Source organism: Cherax quadricarinatus, chromosome 17, assembly GCF_038502225.1.
Source record: "Cherax quadricarinatus isolate ZL_2023a chromosome 17, ASM3850222v1, whole genome shotgun sequence".
NCBI lineage: Eukaryota > Metazoa > Arthropoda > Malacostraca > Decapoda > Parastacidae > Cherax > Cherax quadricarinatus.
In genome coordinates, this window is record NC_091308.1 from 28,516,360 (window position 1) to 28,535,075 (window position 18,716).

The 18,716-nt window shown below is 37.3% G+C and overlaps 1 protein-coding gene across 2 annotated transcripts in view; it reads right to left on the reverse strand.

Moving 5' to 3' along the window:
• alpha-PheRS (phenylalanine--tRNA ligase alpha subunit) overlaps positions 1-18,716 on the reverse strand; it is a 125,739-nt gene that overhangs the window by 93,850 nt on the left and 13,173 nt on the right. For both annotated transcript variants that reach the window (XM_070085899.1, XM_070085900.1), the window contains exons 3-8: positions 11,575-11,729; positions 11,281-11,422; positions 10,024-10,266; positions 5,754-5,891; positions 1,724-1,873; positions 1,330-1,415 (exon numbers count right to left, since the gene is read on the reverse strand). In XM_070085899.1, coding sequence (XP_069942000.1) covers positions 1,330-1,415; positions 1,724-1,873; positions 5,754-5,891; positions 10,024-10,266; positions 11,281-11,422; positions 11,575-11,729 — 914 coding nt within the window. The remainder of the gene's footprint in view (positions 1-1,329; positions 1,416-1,723; positions 1,874-5,753; positions 5,892-10,023; positions 10,267-11,280; positions 11,423-11,574; positions 11,730-18,716) is intronic.

Here is an 18,716-nt window from a genome sequence, read left to right on the forward strand (position 1 = left end):
TAAATAATGATCCGATATATCAGTTGCCCCTCTATAAACATGTACATCCTGGAGCCTACCCATCAACCTTTTATCCACCAATACATAATCTAACAAACTACTTTCATTACGTGCTACATCATACCTTGTATATTTATTTATCCTCTTTTTCATAAAATATGTATTACTTATTACCAAATTTCTTTCTACACATAGCTCAATTAAAGGCTCCCCATTTACATTTACCCCTGGCACCCCAAATTTACCTACTACTCCCTCCATAACATTTTTACCCACTTTAGCATTGAAATCCCCAACCACCATTACTCTCACACTTGATTCAAAACTCCCCACGCATTCACTCAACATTTCCCAGAATCTCTCTCTCTCCTCTACACTTCTCTCTTCTCCAGGTACATACACGCTTACTATAACCTACTTTTCACATCCAATCTTTATTTTACTCCACATAATCCTTGAATTTATACATTTGTAGTCCCTCCTTTCCTGCCATAGCTTATCCTTCAACATTATTGCTACTCCTTTAGCTCTAACTCTATTTGAAACCCCTGACCTAATCCCATTTATTCCTCTCCATTGAAACTCTCCCACCTCCTTCAGCTTTGTTTCACTTAAAGCCAGGACATCCAGTTTCTTCTCATTCATGACATCCACAATCATCTCTTTCTTATCATTTGCACAACATCCACGCACATTCAGACTTCCCACTTCAACAATTTTCTTCTTCTTATTCTTTTTAGTAATCTTTACAGGAAAAGGGGTTACTAGCCCATTGTTCCCGGCATTTTAGTTGACTTTTACAACATGCATGGCTTACGGAGGAAAGATTCTTATTCCACTTCCCCATGGATATAAAAGGAAAAGTAATAAGACCAAGAAATATTAAGATAAAATCAAAGAAAACTCAGATGAGTGTGTATAAATAAACGTGTACATGTATGTGTAGTGTGACCTAAGTGTAAGTAGAAGTAGCAAGACATGCCTGTAATCTTGCATATTTATTAGACAGACAAAAGACACCAGCAATCCTACCATCATGTAAAACAATTACAGGCTTTCGTTTTACACTCACTTGGCAGGACGGTAGTACCTCCCTGGGTGGTTGCTGTCTACCAACCTACTACTGTATATATACGTATATATACGTCCGAAACACTGGCTCGTAAGACGTATATATACAACCAAAACAGTTAAAGGGTTAAAGTGCAGGCATTGCACTTCCCATTTCCAGGACTTAAGTCCAGCTAACCGGTTTCCCTGAATCCCTTCACAAAATATTACCCTGCTCACACTCCTATAGTAAAAACAATGGTGAAAATCCTACTTTACCTGAAAATTTCCATGGATGGTTCAGTGTATGGGTTATATGCAGGTTTGAAGCGTAATTTTGTTATGCCAATCTTTTCAAAGAATCCCTGAAAATAATTTGTCATATTCACTGAATTAATTTTATTCCTTAATATCTTTATATAAATATATGTAACATACTTGCTGTTCTTTTAGTCTCAAGTTAAGTGTAAGTTTGCTTGAAATGCTCTGCATAACCAGAGGCTTTTCATGTGCAATATTAAATGTCATCAATTTTGTGTACAAACTACTATAAAGTGCAAATATAGAATTTGAATTTGAAAAAGGGGTTACCATTCTATTAAATTTTCTAAACTAAATGTATTAACCCCTCAAAATTAATTTATTTAAAGAATCATAAATTAACAATTATTACCTTTATTAAACCCATTAGGTTCTTGATGCTGAGGCTGTAGTCAGCCACCACACCTTCTATCTGGTTGAATTCAGCAAGATGTGTTGCATCCAATGTTTCATTTCTAAAAACTCGGTCGATGGAGAAAAATTTCACTGGTTGGAATCCTTCCTAAATAAAAAAATTAAATAACCAGTGAGATCGCACTATACTAATTATTTAACAACTGCCTATTTTTCAAATACATTGGTATTTTTGCCTTCATTAAGTTTCTTCCTCACAACAAAATACAGTGGACCCTCGACCAACGATGGCATCGTATAATGTTAAATCTGACTAGCGATACATTTTAAGGCAAAAATTTTGCCTCGACTAGCGCTAAAAAGCTCGACAAATGCAATTCATTCAGTTCGAGACACGTCCACATGTGGCCTGAGCGCGCCTCACTTGTCCCATGGGTGCCAGTGTTTACAAGTTAGCCAGCCACCGCGGTCCCATCCAAACATACAATCGGAACATTTCATATTATCACAGCATTTTTAGTGATTGCACCTGCAAAATAAGTCACCATAGGCCCCAAGAAAGCTTCTAGTGCCAACCCTACAGCAAAAAGGGTGAGAATTACTATGGATATGAAGGAAGAGATCATTGCTAAGTATGAAAGTAGAGTGCGTGTCTCCAAGCTGGCCAGGTTGTACACAAAACCCCAATCAACCATCGCTAATATTGTGGCCAAGAAAATGGCAATCAAGAAAGCTGTTCTTGCCAAAGGTGCAACTATGTTTTCGAAACTGAGATCGCAAGTGATAGAAGATGTTGAGAGACTGTTATTGGTGTGGATAAACGAAAAACAGTCCTAGGTAGTAGGTTGGTAGACAGCAACCGCCCAGGGAGGTACTACCGTCCTGCCAAGTGAGTGTAAAACGTAAGCCTGTAATTGTTTTACATGATGGTAGGATTGCTGGTGTCCTTTTTTCTGTCTCATGAACATGCAAGATTTCAGGTACGTCTTGCTACTTCTACTTACACTTAGGTCACACTACACATACATGTACAAGCACATATATGCACACCCCTCTGGGTTTTCTTCTATTTTCTTTCTAGTTCTTATTCTTGTTTATTTCCTCTTATCTCCATGGGGAAGTGGAACAGAATTCTTCCTCCGTAAGCCATGCGTGTTGTAAGAGGCGACTAAAATGCCGGGAGCAAGGGGCTAGTAACCTCTTCTCCTGTATATATTACTAAATGTAAAAGGAGAAACTTTCGTTTTTCCTTTTGGGCCACCCCGCCTCGGTGGGATACGGCTGGTGTGTTGAAAGAAAGAAAACGAAAAACAGATAGCAGGAGACAGTATCTCTCAAGCGATCATATGTGAAAAGGCTAGGAAGTTGCATGACGATTTAATTAGAAAAATGCCTGCAACTAGTGGTGATGTGAGTGAATTTAAGGCCAGCAAAGGTTGGTTTGAGAGATTTAAGAATCGTAGTGGCATACATAGCGTGATAAGGCATGGTGAGGCTGCCAGTTCGAACCAAAAAGCAGCTGAAAAATGTGTGCAGGAATTCAAGGAGTACATAGAGGCTGAAGGATTGAAACCTGAACAAGTGCTTAATTGTGACGAAACAGGCCTGTTTTGGAAGAAAATGCCAAGCAGGACCTACATTACTCAGGAGGAAAAGGCACTCCCAAGACATAAGCCTATGAAAGACAGGCTTACTCTGTTGATGTGTGCTAATGTTAGTGGTGATTGCAAAGTGAAGCCTTTATTGGTATATCACTCTGAAACTCCCAGAGTGTTCAGGAAAAACAAGGTCCTCAAGTCTAATTTGTGTGTGCTGTGGAGGGCAAACAGTAAGGCATGGGTCATTAGGGACTTTTTCTATGACTGGTTACACCATGCATTTACCCCCACTGTGAAAAATTACCTCCTGGAAAATAAAGTAGACCTTAAGTGCCTCCTGGTATTAGACAATGCTCCTGGTCATCCTTCAGACTTGGCAGAGCGACTTTCTGGGGACATGAGCTTCATCAAGGTCAAGTTTTTGCCTCCTAATACCACTCCTCTCCTGCAGCCCATGGACGAGCAGGATATTGCAAACTTCAAAAAACTCTACACAAAAGCTATGTTTGAAAGGTGCTTTGTAGTGACCTCAAACTCAATTGACTCTAAGAGAGTTTTGGAGAGATCACTTTAGCATCCTCAATTGTGTAAACATTATAGGTAAGGCTTGGGAGGAAGTGACTAAGAGGACCTTGAACTCTGCTTGGAAGAAACTGTGGCCAGAATGTGTAAACAAAAGGGATTTTGAAGGATTTGAGGCTAACCCTGAGAAGCCTATGCAAGTTGTGGAATCAATTGTGGCATTGGGGAAGTCCTTGGGGTTGGAGGTTAGTGGGGAGGATGTGGAAGTTGGTGGAGGAGGACAATGAAGAACTAACCACTGATGAGCTGCAAGATCATCTTCAACAGCATGAGGCCAGACCTGAGGAAACTGCTCCGGAGGAGGGGATAGAGAAATTGAAGAAGTTGCTTACTTCAAAGATTAAGGAAATGTGTGCAATGTAGCTTAAAGTGCAAACCTTTTTTGATGAAAATCACCCTCACACAGCTAATGCAAGCCGTGTTGGTGACTATTACACTGACAATGTTGTGAAACACTTTAGGAATGTCATAAAGGAATGGGAGGTACAGGCCTCTATGGACAGATATGTTGTGCGACAGAGGTCCAGTGACTCTCAAGCTGGTCCTAGTGCCATTAAAAGAAGAAGGGAAGTAACCCCGGAAAAGGACTTGACACCTCAAGTCCTAATGGAAGGGGATTCCCCTTCTAAACACTAACACCATCCACACTCTCCCCTCCTCCCATCCCATCAATCATCACCAGATCTTCAATAAAGGTAAGTGTCTTCTTCAGTTTGTGTGTATTAAAATTAATATTTCATGTGGTAAAATTTTTTTTTTTCAATACTTTGGGGTGTCAGGAACGGATTAATTTGATTTCCATTATTTCTTATAGGGAAAATTAACTCGACTAATGATAATTTCAACTAACGATGAGCTCTCGGGAATGGATTAATATCGTTGGTCGAGGGTCCACTGTACTACATTGTGGCCCCGTATCAAAAAATTACATAAGTGAATATAAAAACTTACAAACTATCCTAGCTAGTGATTTCTTATTGGCTAATTTCAACAGTTTTATGGCTCTTGCAGGTCAAGGTAATGCCAGACTAATCTCGAAACTTCCTTATCAGGTATGTTATTAGCCTGTATAGCCATTACGTATATCCTTGCTGATCCACCATCATGTACATTAACTTGCAGAGCTCCCTTGCAGTAGCCTATGTTTTGCTTCAACAATATTCTTTACATTTCTAAGAGGAACAGCATCTTAAGATCTCAGGTACTGACAGCATTCTCTAACTGAAATTGTGTCATCTTTAATTTTTTGGTGGGTTTATATACTTCCTACTGATACTATTCTTCTCAAATCAATAAGTTTATATTGTAGTGTTCAGATTAGAGACTTGGACCAAGTATTTTAATTGTACAGATTATAATAAAATTATTTGGACCAAGTATTTTAACTATACAGATTATAAATAAAAAGAACATTTTGTGATTATTATAAATCAGTATGCAACATTCAATACACAGTGGTACCTCGAGTTATGAATTTAATTCGTTCCAGAAGGCTGTTTGAGTGCCAATATCGAACGAATTTGTTCCCATAAGGAATAATATGAATTAGATTAGTCAGTTTCAGACCCCCAAAAACACACAAAAAATACTCTTATATAATTGTTCAAGTTGGAAGCTGCTCGAAACTCGAGGTACAACTGTATTATATAGATGCAATGTGTCATTTTTCACACCGTTTTGTAGTTTAATTTATTTTTTTTTTATCCTCTACAGTCCAATACGAAAAAATAATTACTACCCTCTTAAAAAGATCACCAGGAATGATACAGATACCCCTTTGCACAGTCTCAGGGTTAAATGGAAACATCAAAATATGAAAAGGTAAAAAAAAATTTATTTATATATTACCTGAGCAAGTTTATATAGCATGCGTGCACTGACAGCTGTGGTGTGAGTGCGCAGAAGATTCTTGTGAGCTTCCTCTCTGCTCCAGTCATACTGGTATCCAATAGAACCATATCCACCACTAGAGTGAGTTTTCTTCACCTGAACAAATAACAGCAGCAAATTAAATCACAATAAAATATGGAATTATTACAATTTTATCAAAAGCTTAAGAAAGTTCCATCTCTCTTTTCTGTTGGTGTGACTTTGTAAATGGTCCCAGTCGGACCAAAATGCGGTCATAAGTTCATCTCTCCTATGTGTGGATTATTTGTGTATAATGTACACTATTGCAATGTTACTAAATATACCAGCAATTGTCACCATTTTTAGTGGGCTGAGGGGTTGATGAGGTGGTTTATGTAGGATGGAGAGGGATAGGAGCTTGAGCATCCAGCAAGCTTAAAGTGGGGAGGAATGTTTGGCAGAGAGAAGTGGGGAGGAACATTTGGCAGAGGGAAGTTCAGAGAAAAAGTTTGGTGGAAAGAGATGGAGGAGTAAGAAAATAATGTAATTCTGAGTAAAAAAATTCATCACTGTTTGATATTCCTTGAGAAATATACCAAAATTTAACATGAAAAAGAGCAATGCTTCTATTAACAAAGTACTGTATAGCTGGCATAACACTTGTTTTCTTGTTCTATACTTTAATAATCACCAGAATATAAATCAGGTATTAAATTACAATGCTAAATAGAAACATCTTGTTATTACCTGGAAAGCCATGACAAATATAGAAAAGAACAGCAACAATCACCCAGCATTCACAAAATAGAAATTTATCTAGTTTAATATTCAATTTTCTTTCATTATATTGTATCTCAGCAACCACCAGCAAATAAATAAAGTGCAATATTACACTCCTGAATAAAAATATCACAAATAATACTTGGAAATCTTTGAGAAATTAAAGAGATTTTACATGAAACAGTGTGCCTTCAGCATAGACTCATTGCCTCACCAACTGGAATCACTATTCTTTTTTTTTTTTTCAACAAGTTGGCTGTCTCCCACCGAGGCAGGGTGACCCAAAAAAGAAAGAAAATCCCCAAAAAGAAAATACATACTTTAATCATTCAACATTTTCACCTCACTCACACATAATCACTGTTTTTGCAGAGGCGCTCAGAATACAACAGTTTAGAAGTATATATGTATAAAGATACACAACATATCCCTCCAAACTGCCAATATCCCAAACCCCTCCTTTAAAGTGCAGGCAATGTACTTCCCATTTCCAGGACTCAAGTCCGGCTATATAAAAATAACCGGTTTCCCTGAACTCCTTCACTAAATATTACCCTGCTCACACTCCAACAGCTCGTCAGGTCCCAAATACCATTTGTCTCCATTCACTCCTAACATGCTCACACACGCTTCCTTGAAGTCCAAGCCCTTCACCCACAAAACCTCTTTACCCCCTCCCTGCAACCTTTTCGAGGACAACCCCTACCCGGCCTTCCTTACCCTACAGATTTATACGCTCTCTATGTCATTCTACTTTGATCCATTCCCTCTAAATGACCAAACCACCTCAACAACCCCTCTTCAGCCCTCTGACTAATACTTTTATTAACTCCACACCATCCCCTAATTTCCACACTCCGAATTTTCTGCCTGCAACAACCTCCTCGCTGCAGCACTTACAACTCAAACTTCACACCCATATAAGAGTGTTGGTACTACTATACTTTCATACATTCCCTTCTTTGCCTCCATAGATAACATTTTTTGTCACCACATATACCTCAATGCACCACTCACCTTTTTTTCCTTCATCAATTCTATGATTAACCTCATCCTTTGTAAAACCATCCACTGACACGTCAACTTCCAAATATCAGAAAACATTCACTTCTTCCATACTCCTCCTCCCCAATTTAATATCCAATTTTTCTTTATCTAAATCATTTGATACCCTCATCACCTTACTCTTTTCTATGTTCACTTTCAACTTTCTACCTTTACACACACTCTCAAACTCGTCTACTAACCTTTGCAAATTTTCTTTAGAATCGCAAATAAGCACAGTATCATCAGCAAAAAGTAACTGTGTCAATTCCCATTTTGTATTTGATTTCCCATAATTTAATCCCACCCCTCTCCCGAACACCCTAGCATTTACTTCTTAAACAACCCCATCAATAAATATATTAAACAACCATGGTAACATTACACATCCCTGTCTACAACCTACTTTTACCAGGAAGTAGTCTTCCTCTCTTCTACACACCCTAACCTGAGCCTCACTATCCTCATAAAAACTCTTTACAGCATTTAGTAACTTACCACCTATTCTATATACTTGTAACATCTGCCACATTGCTCCTCTATCCACTCTATCATATGCCTTTTCTAAATCCATAAATGCAATAATAACTTCCCTACCTTTACCTAAATACTGTTCACATATATGCTTCAAGGGAAACACTTGATCTACACATCCCCTACCCACTCTAAAACCTCCCTGCTCATCCGCAACCCTACATTCTGTCTTACATTTAATTCTTTCAATAATAACTCTACCGTACACTTTTCCTGGTATACTCAGTAAACTTATTCCTCTATAATTTTTACAATCTCTTTTGTCCCCATTCCCTTTATATAAAGGGACTATACATGCTCACTGCCAATCCCTAGGTACCTTCCCCTCTTTCATACATTTACTGAACAAAAATACCAACCACTCCAACACTATATCTCCCCCCTACTTTTAACATTTCTGTCATGATCCCGTCAGTTCCAGCTGCTTTACCCCCTTTCATTCTACGTAATGCCTCACGCACCTCCCCCGCACTCACATCCAAAATAGATGTGCATACCAGCAGTACAAATTGTTGCATATAAGAACCAACCAATTCTGGGTGGTCTAATGTATAAATATTTGAATAGAACCATTTGGAATGCAACAAATATTACAGAAATGAAAAACGGAGAACCAAAACAGGAAATAAAAATTTATGAATACTACACATGTTGACCCAATAATGGTACATGTTGATCATTACTAATCCAGCATCATCGGGACCTGTAGGGTGCCAGATTAGTGACTTTGCTGGATTACAGAATGGCAATATTTATGCAATTGCAATTTCATCCACTTTAGATCCTAGTTTTGGCCCATTCCACTGTTGCAGTCTACCAAACTCATAGCTATTTCGCTAGTATTCCTTCTATTCTGTCGACTGAGTACAAGAAACCACCCAATTACCTATTTCAATTACCTAATAAAGTGGTCAGTAATCGGTAATTTGGCCAATTTCACACAAATTTCAAGAGTTGCCAATTTCAAAAGGGTCCAGAATAAACAATGTAGACATTCCTGGTACTCAAATATCATTTTCTGTTTATTAGTCATGTCTCCAGGCCCCTCTTATATTACACTTGCTTTCCATTTTGAATTTTTATTCACACAGAAAATAGAAGATTTATTGTTATGCAGGCTACTGCATTACTGTCATAATTGTATACATAATGTCAACCCATTCATGACTGCGTATCAGAGCAGCCAGTTGGACATGTATTGGATGGTGAGGTCATTTGTTTACTCTTGAACATCGGCAAAAATCAAACATTTCCACTATTTTGAGCTCAATTTTAAGGTACTTTCCAGCATGAAACCAATCAGAATTATATCTATTTCTGTAGTATATCTTCCATTCTATCAAATGAGGCCAAAGAAACGAGAATACATACAACCATACAAACCATACGAAAATACGCCGCAAAAGTCGCTGTTTTACATCAAAAGTACAGTCGCCATTTTTTCTCATTATGCACTGCATGCTGCAGGATTTTTTTATATAGTGCACACTTACCACACAGATCTATTCTCTCATATGTAGGTCCAAATTTACCAGTCACAGCTTATCTGAGTAAGCTGAGCTCATGGCGACCGACAGTGGCTTCAAAGCCACCTTATCTTTTATGGACAATGTATGGTGTATGTGCTTTACACAACAAGCATTTCTTTTATTTGTTGGAACCATGGCTAGAGCTAAAAGTGAGCAGGTTACAACAATAAATAGAGAAAAAGAAATTGGAATGACTTATGTAGCAAGTAGTGCCACCAAACAGTAGCAGTAGGTTGGTGTGATGACCCCGGAAGTTTGAAATTATGCTAGCCAAAATTAGTGTTGGATTACTGATGGAACCAGATTGCTGACTGCTGGATTAGTGATGGCCGACCTGTATTATACTGTGTAAGCAATAAAATGAACATTTCTGTACTAACCTTTTGCAAGTAGTCTTCAGGGACACTAATTGTCTTTCCTGGTTCAGCCACATAGAAAGTATCATGTGCATCCCGGGCTGGATGTTGCTGAGGCTGGAAAAGTGCATCAAAATTCCAGAAGGCACTTTCAACATAGTTGTTGGTGGGCATTTCTGTGAAACCCATTTCTAAGAAGATTTGGCGAAATTCTGATCTAAGTTGCATTAATGGGTGGAGATAGCCAGACCGCTGTTCAATTCTTCCCTGGGGATATAGAAAAATAAGTAAAATCGCCAAGCAAACCACAAAGAACAGAAGACCTTAATGGTTTTATCAAGTGTAAAGAATGGGTGACTGCAGTTAATGAGTGTGAATACAAATACAAAAATATATCTGTAAAATACAAGACATAAATAAAAAGTCAGGAAAACTGCAATACTGTAGTTGTAATTTTCACACAGGAAAAGATGAGAGGGGAGGCCAAAAATAAGACGAAATTGTGGGCGAGAGTAATAACTGCAAGTTATGTAATTAACTATAATGGTTAACTGGGTTGAAAGCCAACTACTTACTACACAAGGGTCATTAAGGTTAAATATAACCTGTTCACCTCTGAGTGTGTATACAACAAGGGAAACATGTACACCTTTTGGTGACCTCTATGTATATGCTCCAGTCACTGTATAGATAAGAATGCTAGGAGAAAATGTACTTGTTACCCTTCTAGGTGTTTGAAAATAGTGTACTGCATATATAAAATTGTAAAATATAATAATTAATAATGATTACACTTTGTTTTGCCTTTAATACTTGCACAAATAACTATGTACATATAATCTTCAATATAAAACTTTAATATTTTTATGTTATTTCTCAGTTCTCTTGGTCACCAGCCCTTAAATAAGTAGGATTACTCTGCACACAACATAATTACTATATGCAAAATAGAATATTGTCTCTCATAAGTTGGTATGGTTGGCTGGATTGACTTGACCTGATGAAGGTCAACAGTGAGGTAAAATGCTGTCCTGTGTATATGTTGTGCATTGTAAATATGCTCTCTCTTCATCATAAGTTCATAATTTAGAGATAATTCAGTGCTGGAATGAGCATATTTGTCCAGCTTTATTAAATAGTACACTATACTAAAGAAAATATTTAAGAGCATAAACTTATTAATACACACTGAGACACCCAAGATCTGATAAAAAAATTTAGTCTGGCTTCCAATTACACTTCATCACATTAAAACAAGAGTGAGTAAACAAATATACATACTTTTGATTTAAAGTTGAAAGGTTTGAAGGTTTTGCCCTTCCACTGGCCACTTTCGATCATTTCTTTAGTTAACTCTGCTTCTTGCTTCATAACTGACGTAGTGAAAGCACTGCCTTTGCTAACTTCAAAGACTGTCATATCCCTGTTGACAAAAATTATTAAAAAAAAAATGAAATTACTGTATTTTCTAATAAATATAATACTCAGTGTAAAACAAGGAAATCCAAATGCTCTAACTGCTGTATGTATATACCACTTAAGAGACTGATAAAAAAAATACCAGAAGTAACCTACACTTCTTTTATCAATTTTCTTTTTTTGTATTCAGCCTTAATCTTATCTGGTACACTGTTTTCACCTCCAGCAGCAATGGCTTTAAGATGGATCTGTACTTCATCTTCAATGGCAGAAACTGCAGGGATCACTTTCTCCCCTTCTTTTTTTAACCACTGAAAAGGAACAAAATTTATTATTCATGACACTGAATTTTCAACAAGTACAATGTTCCTCAAATTAAGAACAAACTAAATACAGAAGGTCCTTAACTTACAATAAATCACACTACTGACTGAGATACTTTACTACAAATTAACCCCTTCAGGGTCCAAGGCCAAAATCTGAAGTGGTGCCCCAGTGTCCAAGTATTTTCCAAAAAAATTTTTTTTTTTTCTTATGAAATGGTAGAGAATCTTTTTGCGAAGGTAATAAAACAAAAAGTACGAAATTTGATGGAAAACTGACGAAATTATGCTCTCGCGAATTTTGATGTATCAGCGATATTTACGAATCGGCGATTTTGCCAGCTTTGACTCCCATTTTAGGCCAATTACATTATTCCAGTCGACCAAATTCTTAGCTATTTCACTAGTATTACTTCTATTCTATCGATTGAGCACAAGAAATCGCCAAGTCAACTGTTTCAACTACAAAATAAAGTGATCGGAAATTGGTAATTTGGCCAATTTAACACAAAGTTCAAAATATTCCAATTTCAAAATAGCATCCAGAATAAACAATGTAGGCATTCCTGGCAATAAACTAACATTTCCTAGGTTCATTAGTTACGTTTTGAGGCTTTACAAATAAATCCCATTTTGATTTTTTATTCACATAATGAATTTTTATTCACACCAAAAAATAGAAGATTTACTGTTATGCAATATTGTAATAATTGTATAAATATCATCACCACATTTGTGAATGTATATTAGACCCACCAGCTGGCGTGTATTAGACGTGTGAGGTCGTTTGTTTACTCTTGAACATCGGCAAAAATTTAACATTTCCGCTATTTTGAGCTCAGTTTCAAGCCATTTCCAGTGCTAAAACCAATCAAAATCATCTCTATTTCTGTAAAATGTCTTCCATTCTATCAAATGAGACCAAGAAATTGCAAATACAACTATAAAAAACATACAAAAAAACACTGCAAAGTTGCTGTTTTAATCGAAAATCGTGGTTTCAGTTTTTTTTCTCTCATTATACACAGTGTGCTGCAGGATTTGTTTTATGTGGTGCACACATACCACATAGATGTATTCTCTCATATCTAGGCCCAAGTGTACCACTCACAGTTTATCAGAGTGAGCTGAGCTCATGACGTAGATCTACGGTTTGGACCCTGAACGTAAAGCCGCAGATCTACGGGACGGACCCTGAAAGGGTTAATGGCATGCAAATACCAATTTGCAGATACAATCATTCAAACAATTTTTTTTTAAACATGTTGGCCATTTCCTACCAAGGCAGGGTGACCCAAAACAAAAGAAAAACCCAAAAAGAAAGAAAAAAAATTCATCATCATTCAATACTTTCACCATCATTCATACATAATCAGTCTTTGCAGAGGCACTCAGATACAACAGTTCAGATGTCCCTCCAAACAGCCAATATTCCAAACCTCTCCTTTAAAGTGCAGGCATTGTACTTCCCACCTCCAGTACTCAAGTCCAGCTAACCAGTTTCCCTGAATCCCTTCACAAATATTACCCTGCTCACAATCCAACAGCTCATCAGGTCCCAAAAACCATCCATCTCCATTAATGATAATGATAATGATTTTAATTCTTTGTAAAGGTTACAATGTGTAATTACAATTTTGGTTTGCTAAATACAAAGAAAGCCACTTTCATGCTGGGGCATTTCAGGCAAACTATTCCTAGTACATAATAACTACTTAAATCTAGACAAAATAAGAGTGGTTAACTTTTATTAAAATCTTTATTTAATCTTAATACTAATGTTATTTTCATATAGTCGGACTTGAGTCCTGGAAATGGGAAGTACAATGCCTGCACTTTAAAGGAGGGGTTTGGGATATTGGCAGTTTGGAGGGATATGTTGTGTATCTTTATATGTGTATGCTTCTAGACTGTTGTATTCTGAGCACCTCTGCAAAAACAGTGATAATGTGCGAGTGTGGTGAAAGTGTTGAATGATGATGAAAGTATTTTCTTTTTGGGGATTTTCTTTCTTTTTTGGGTCACCCTGCCTCGGTGGGAGACGGCCGACTTGTTGAAAAAAAAAAAAAAAAAAAAACTAATGTGAGGTAGTCAAGGTGGAGGTTTATAAGAATAATAATCTTGAAGTTGTACATAATAAAAACAATATTACAATTAATGGTTCAAGCAGTAATATTTCATGGATTGGAAGATGTTTAATAGACTAGAGGTCATATAATATATAATAATACATAATAATATATAATATATATATATAGAGTTAGAGCTAAAGAAGGAGTAGCAATAATGTTGAAGGATAAGCTATGTCAGGAAAAGAGGGACTATAAATGTATTAATTCAAGGATTATGTGGAGTAAAATAAAGATTGGATGTGAACAGTGGGTTATAATAAGCGTGTATGCACCTCGAGAAGACAGAAGTGTAGAGGAGAGAGAGAGTTTTTGGGAAATGTTGAGTGAATGCGTGGGGAGTTTTGAATCAAGTGTGAGAGTAATGGTGGTTGGGGATTTCAATGCTAAAGTGGGTAAAAATGTTATGGAGGGAGTAGTAGGTAAATTTGGGGTGCCAGGGGTAAATGTAAATGGAGAGCCTTTAATTGAGCTATGTGTAGAAAGAGATTTGGTAATAAGTAATACATATTTTATGAAAAAGAGGATAAATAAATATACAAGGTATGATGTAGCACGTAATGAAAGTAGTTTATTAGATTATGTATTGGTGGATAAAAGGTTGATGGGTAGGCTCCAGGATGTACATGTTTATAGAGGGGCAACTGATATATTGGATCATTATTTAGTTGTAGCTACAGTTAGAGTAAGAGGTAGATGGGAAAAGAGGAAGGTGGCAACAACAAGTAAGAGGGAGGTGAAAGTGCATAAACTAACGGAGGAGGAAGTTCGGGTGAGATATAAGCGACTATTGGCAGAAAGGTGGGCTAGTGCAAAGATGAGTAGTGGGGGGGGGGGGGTTGAAGAGGGTTGGAATAGTTTTAAAAATGCAGTATTAGAATGTGGGGCAGAAGTTTGTGGTTATAGGAGGGTGGGGGCAGGAGGAAAGAGGAGTGATTGGTGGAATGATGAAGTAAAGGGTGTGATAAAAGAGAAAAAGGTAGCTTATGTGAGGTTTTTACAAAGCAGAAGTGTTATAAGAAGAGCAGAGTATATGGAGAGTAAAAGAAAGGTAAAGAGAGTGGTGAGAGAGTGCAAAAGGAGAGCAGATGATAGAGTGGGAGAGGCACTGTCAAGAAATTTTAATGAAAATAAGAAAAAATTTTGGAGTGAGTTAAACAAGATAAGAAAGCCTAGGGAAAATATGGATTTGTCAGTTAAAAACAGAGTAGGGGAGTTAGTAGATGGGGAGATGGAGGTATTGCGTAGATGGCGAGAATATTTTGAGGAACTTTTAAATGTTAAGGAAGAAACAGAGGCAGTAATTTCATGCACTGGTCAGGGAGGTATACCATCTTTTAGGAGTGAAGAAGAGCAGAATGTAAGTGTGGGGGAGGTACGTGAGGCATTACGTAAAATGAAAGGGGGTAAAGCAGCTGGAACTGATGGGATCATGACAGAAATGTTAAAAGCAGGGGGGGATATAGTGTTGGAGTGGTTGGTACTTTTGTTTAATAAATGTATGAAAGAGGGGAAGGTACCTAGGGATTGGCGGAGAGCATGTATAGTCCCTTTATATAAAGGGAAAGGGGACAAAAGAGACTGTAAAAATTATAGAGGAATAAGCTTACTGAGTATACCAGGAAAAGTGTACGGTAGGGTTATAATTGAAAGAATTAGAGGTAAGACAGAATGTAGGATTGCGGATGAGCAAGGAGGTTTCAGAGTGGGTAGGGGATGTGTAGATCAAGTGTTTACATTGAAGCATATATGTGAACAGTATTTAGATAAAGGTAGGGAAGTTTTTATTGCATTTATGGATTTAGAAAAGGCATATGATAGAGTGGATAGATGAGCAATGTGGCAGATGTTGCAAGTATATGGAATAGGTGGTAAGTAATTAAATGCTGTAAAGAGTTTTTAAGAGGATAGTGAGGCTCAGGTTAGGGTGTGTAGAAGAGACGGGGACTACTTCCTGGTAAAAGTAGGTCTTAGACAGGGATGTGTAATGTCACCATGGTTGTTTAATATATTTATAGATGGGGTTGTAAAGGAAGTAAATGCTAGGGTGTTCGGGAGAGGGGTGGGATTAAATTTTGGGGAATCAAATTCAAAATGGGAATTGACACAGTTACTTTTTGCTGATGATACTGTGCTTATGGGAGATTCTAAAGAAAAATTGCAAAGGTTAGTGGATGAGTTTGGGAATGTGTGTAAAGGTAGTTGAAAGTGAACATAGAAAAGAGTAAGGTGATGAGGGTGTCAAATGATTTAGATAAAGAAAAATTGGATATCAAATTGGGGAGGAGGAGTATGGAAGAAGTGAATGTTTTCAGATACTTGGGAGTTGATGTGTCGGCGGATGGATTTATGAAGGATGAGGTTAATCATAGAATTGATGAGGGAAAAAAGGTGAGTGGTGCGTTGAGGTATATGTGGAGTCAAAAAACGTTATCTATGGAGGCAAAGAAGGGAATGTATGAAAGTATAGTAGTACCAACACTCTTATATGGGTGTGAAGCTTGGGTGGTAAATGCAGCAGCGAGGAGACAGTTGGAGGCAGTGGAGATGTCCTGTTTAAGGGCAATGTGTGGTGTAAATATTATGCAGAAAATTCGGAGCGTGGAAATTAGGAAAAGGTGTGGAGTTAATAAAAGTATTAGTCAGAGGACAGAAGAGAGGTTGTTGAAGTGGTTTGGTCATTTAGAGAGAATGGATCAAAGTAGAATGACATGGAAAGCATATAAATCTATAGGGGAAGGAAGGCGGGGTAGGGGTCGTCCTCGAAAGGGTTGGAGAGAGGGGGTAAAGGAGGTTTTGTGGGCAAGGGGCTTGGACTTCCAGCAAGCGTGCGTGACCGTGTTAGATAGGAGTGAATGGAGACGAATGGTACTTGGGACCTGACGATCTGTTGGAGTGTGAGCAGGGTAATATTTAGTGAAGGGATTCAGGGAAACCGGTTATTTTCATATAGTCGGACTTGAGTCCTGGAAATGGGAAGTACAATGCCTGCACTTTAAAGGAGGGGTTTGGGATATTGGCAGTTTGGAGGGATATGTTGTGTATCTTTATATGTGTATGCTTCTAAACTGTTGTATTCTGAGCACCTCTGCAAAAACAGTGATAATGTGCGAGTGTGGTGAAAGTGTTGAATGATGAAAGTATTTTCTTTTTGGGGATTTTCTTTCTTTTTTGGGTCACCCTGCCTCGGTGGGAGATGGCTGACTTGTTGAAAAAAAAAAAAAAAAATATATATATATATATATATATATATATATATATATATATATATATATATATATGTATATATATATATATATATATATATATATATATATAAATTTTTTTTTTTTTTTTTTTTTACTAAAAAAGTAGGTAGTCTCCCACCGAGGCAGGGTGACCCGAAAAAAAGAAAGAAAATCCCCAAAAAGAAAATACTTTCATCATCATTCAACACTTTCACCACACTCACACATTATCACTGCTTTTGCAGAGGTGCTCAGAATATAACAGTTTAGAAGCATATACGTATAGAGATACACAACATATCCCTCCAAACTGCCAATATCCCAAACCCCTCCTTTAAAGTGCAGGCATTGTACTTCCCATTTCCAGGACTCAAGTCCGACTATATGAAAATAACCGGTTTCCCTGAATCCCTTCATTAAATATTACCCTGCTCACACTCCAACAGATCGTCAGGTCCCAAGTATCATTCGTCTCCATTCACTCCTATCTAACACGCTCATGCACGCTTGCTGGAAGTCCAAGCCCCTCACCCACAAAACCTCCTTTACCCCCTCTTTCCAACCCTTTCGAGGACGACCCCTACCCCTCTTTCCTTCCCCTATAGATTTATATGCTTTCCATGTCATTCTACTTTGATCCATTCTCTCTAAATTATATATATATATATATATATATATATATATATATATATATATATATATATATATATATATATATATATATATATATATATATATATATATATATATATATATATATATACATATATATACATATATATACATATATATATATATATATAATATATATATATATATATATATATATATATATATATATATATATATATATATATATATATATATATATATATATATATATATATATATATATATATAATACAATAAGATCACAGTGAACAGGTGATTTCAGAATATGCAAAACAACCACTCTGAAAGAATAGAGAAATTCCAAGCGCTTTCGTGACTACTCACATTATCAAGGAACTATGAAAGTAAAGCATCCAAGGAAGCTATATAAGGGGTCTGGCCAGCACCTCACTATCAGATCCCACAACGGTTAAACACCTGACGAGCGCCGACCCAACTTGGATAGGTCCTTTGCACAACTCACCCCACAAACTATTCTATTTGAAGTTGTTTTGGTTGGTTTGGTTAGTACTGAGAGATGAGATGATTTTTAAGCAAAGTCCTAAATTTATAAGTAGTCAGGGGATCCTTTACCAGTTCAGGTAGTGAATCCCAGATCTTTGGGCCCTTAATGTGCACTGCATTTTTGCATAGTGTGATGCAGATAAGGGCCTGAAGATCTGGAATTCACTACCTGAATCAGTAAAGGATCCCCTGACTACTTATTTACTCATTCACTCCCAACATGCTCATGCACGCTTGCTGGAAGTCCAAGCTCCTCACCGACAAAACCTCCTTTACCCCCTCCCTCCAACCTTTCCTAGGACAACCCCTACCCTGCCGTCCTTCCCCTTCAGATTTATACACTCTCCAAGTCATTCTACTTTGATCCATCCTCTTTAAATGACCAAACCACCTCAACAACCCCTCTTCAACCCTCTGACTAATACTTTTAGTAACTCCACACC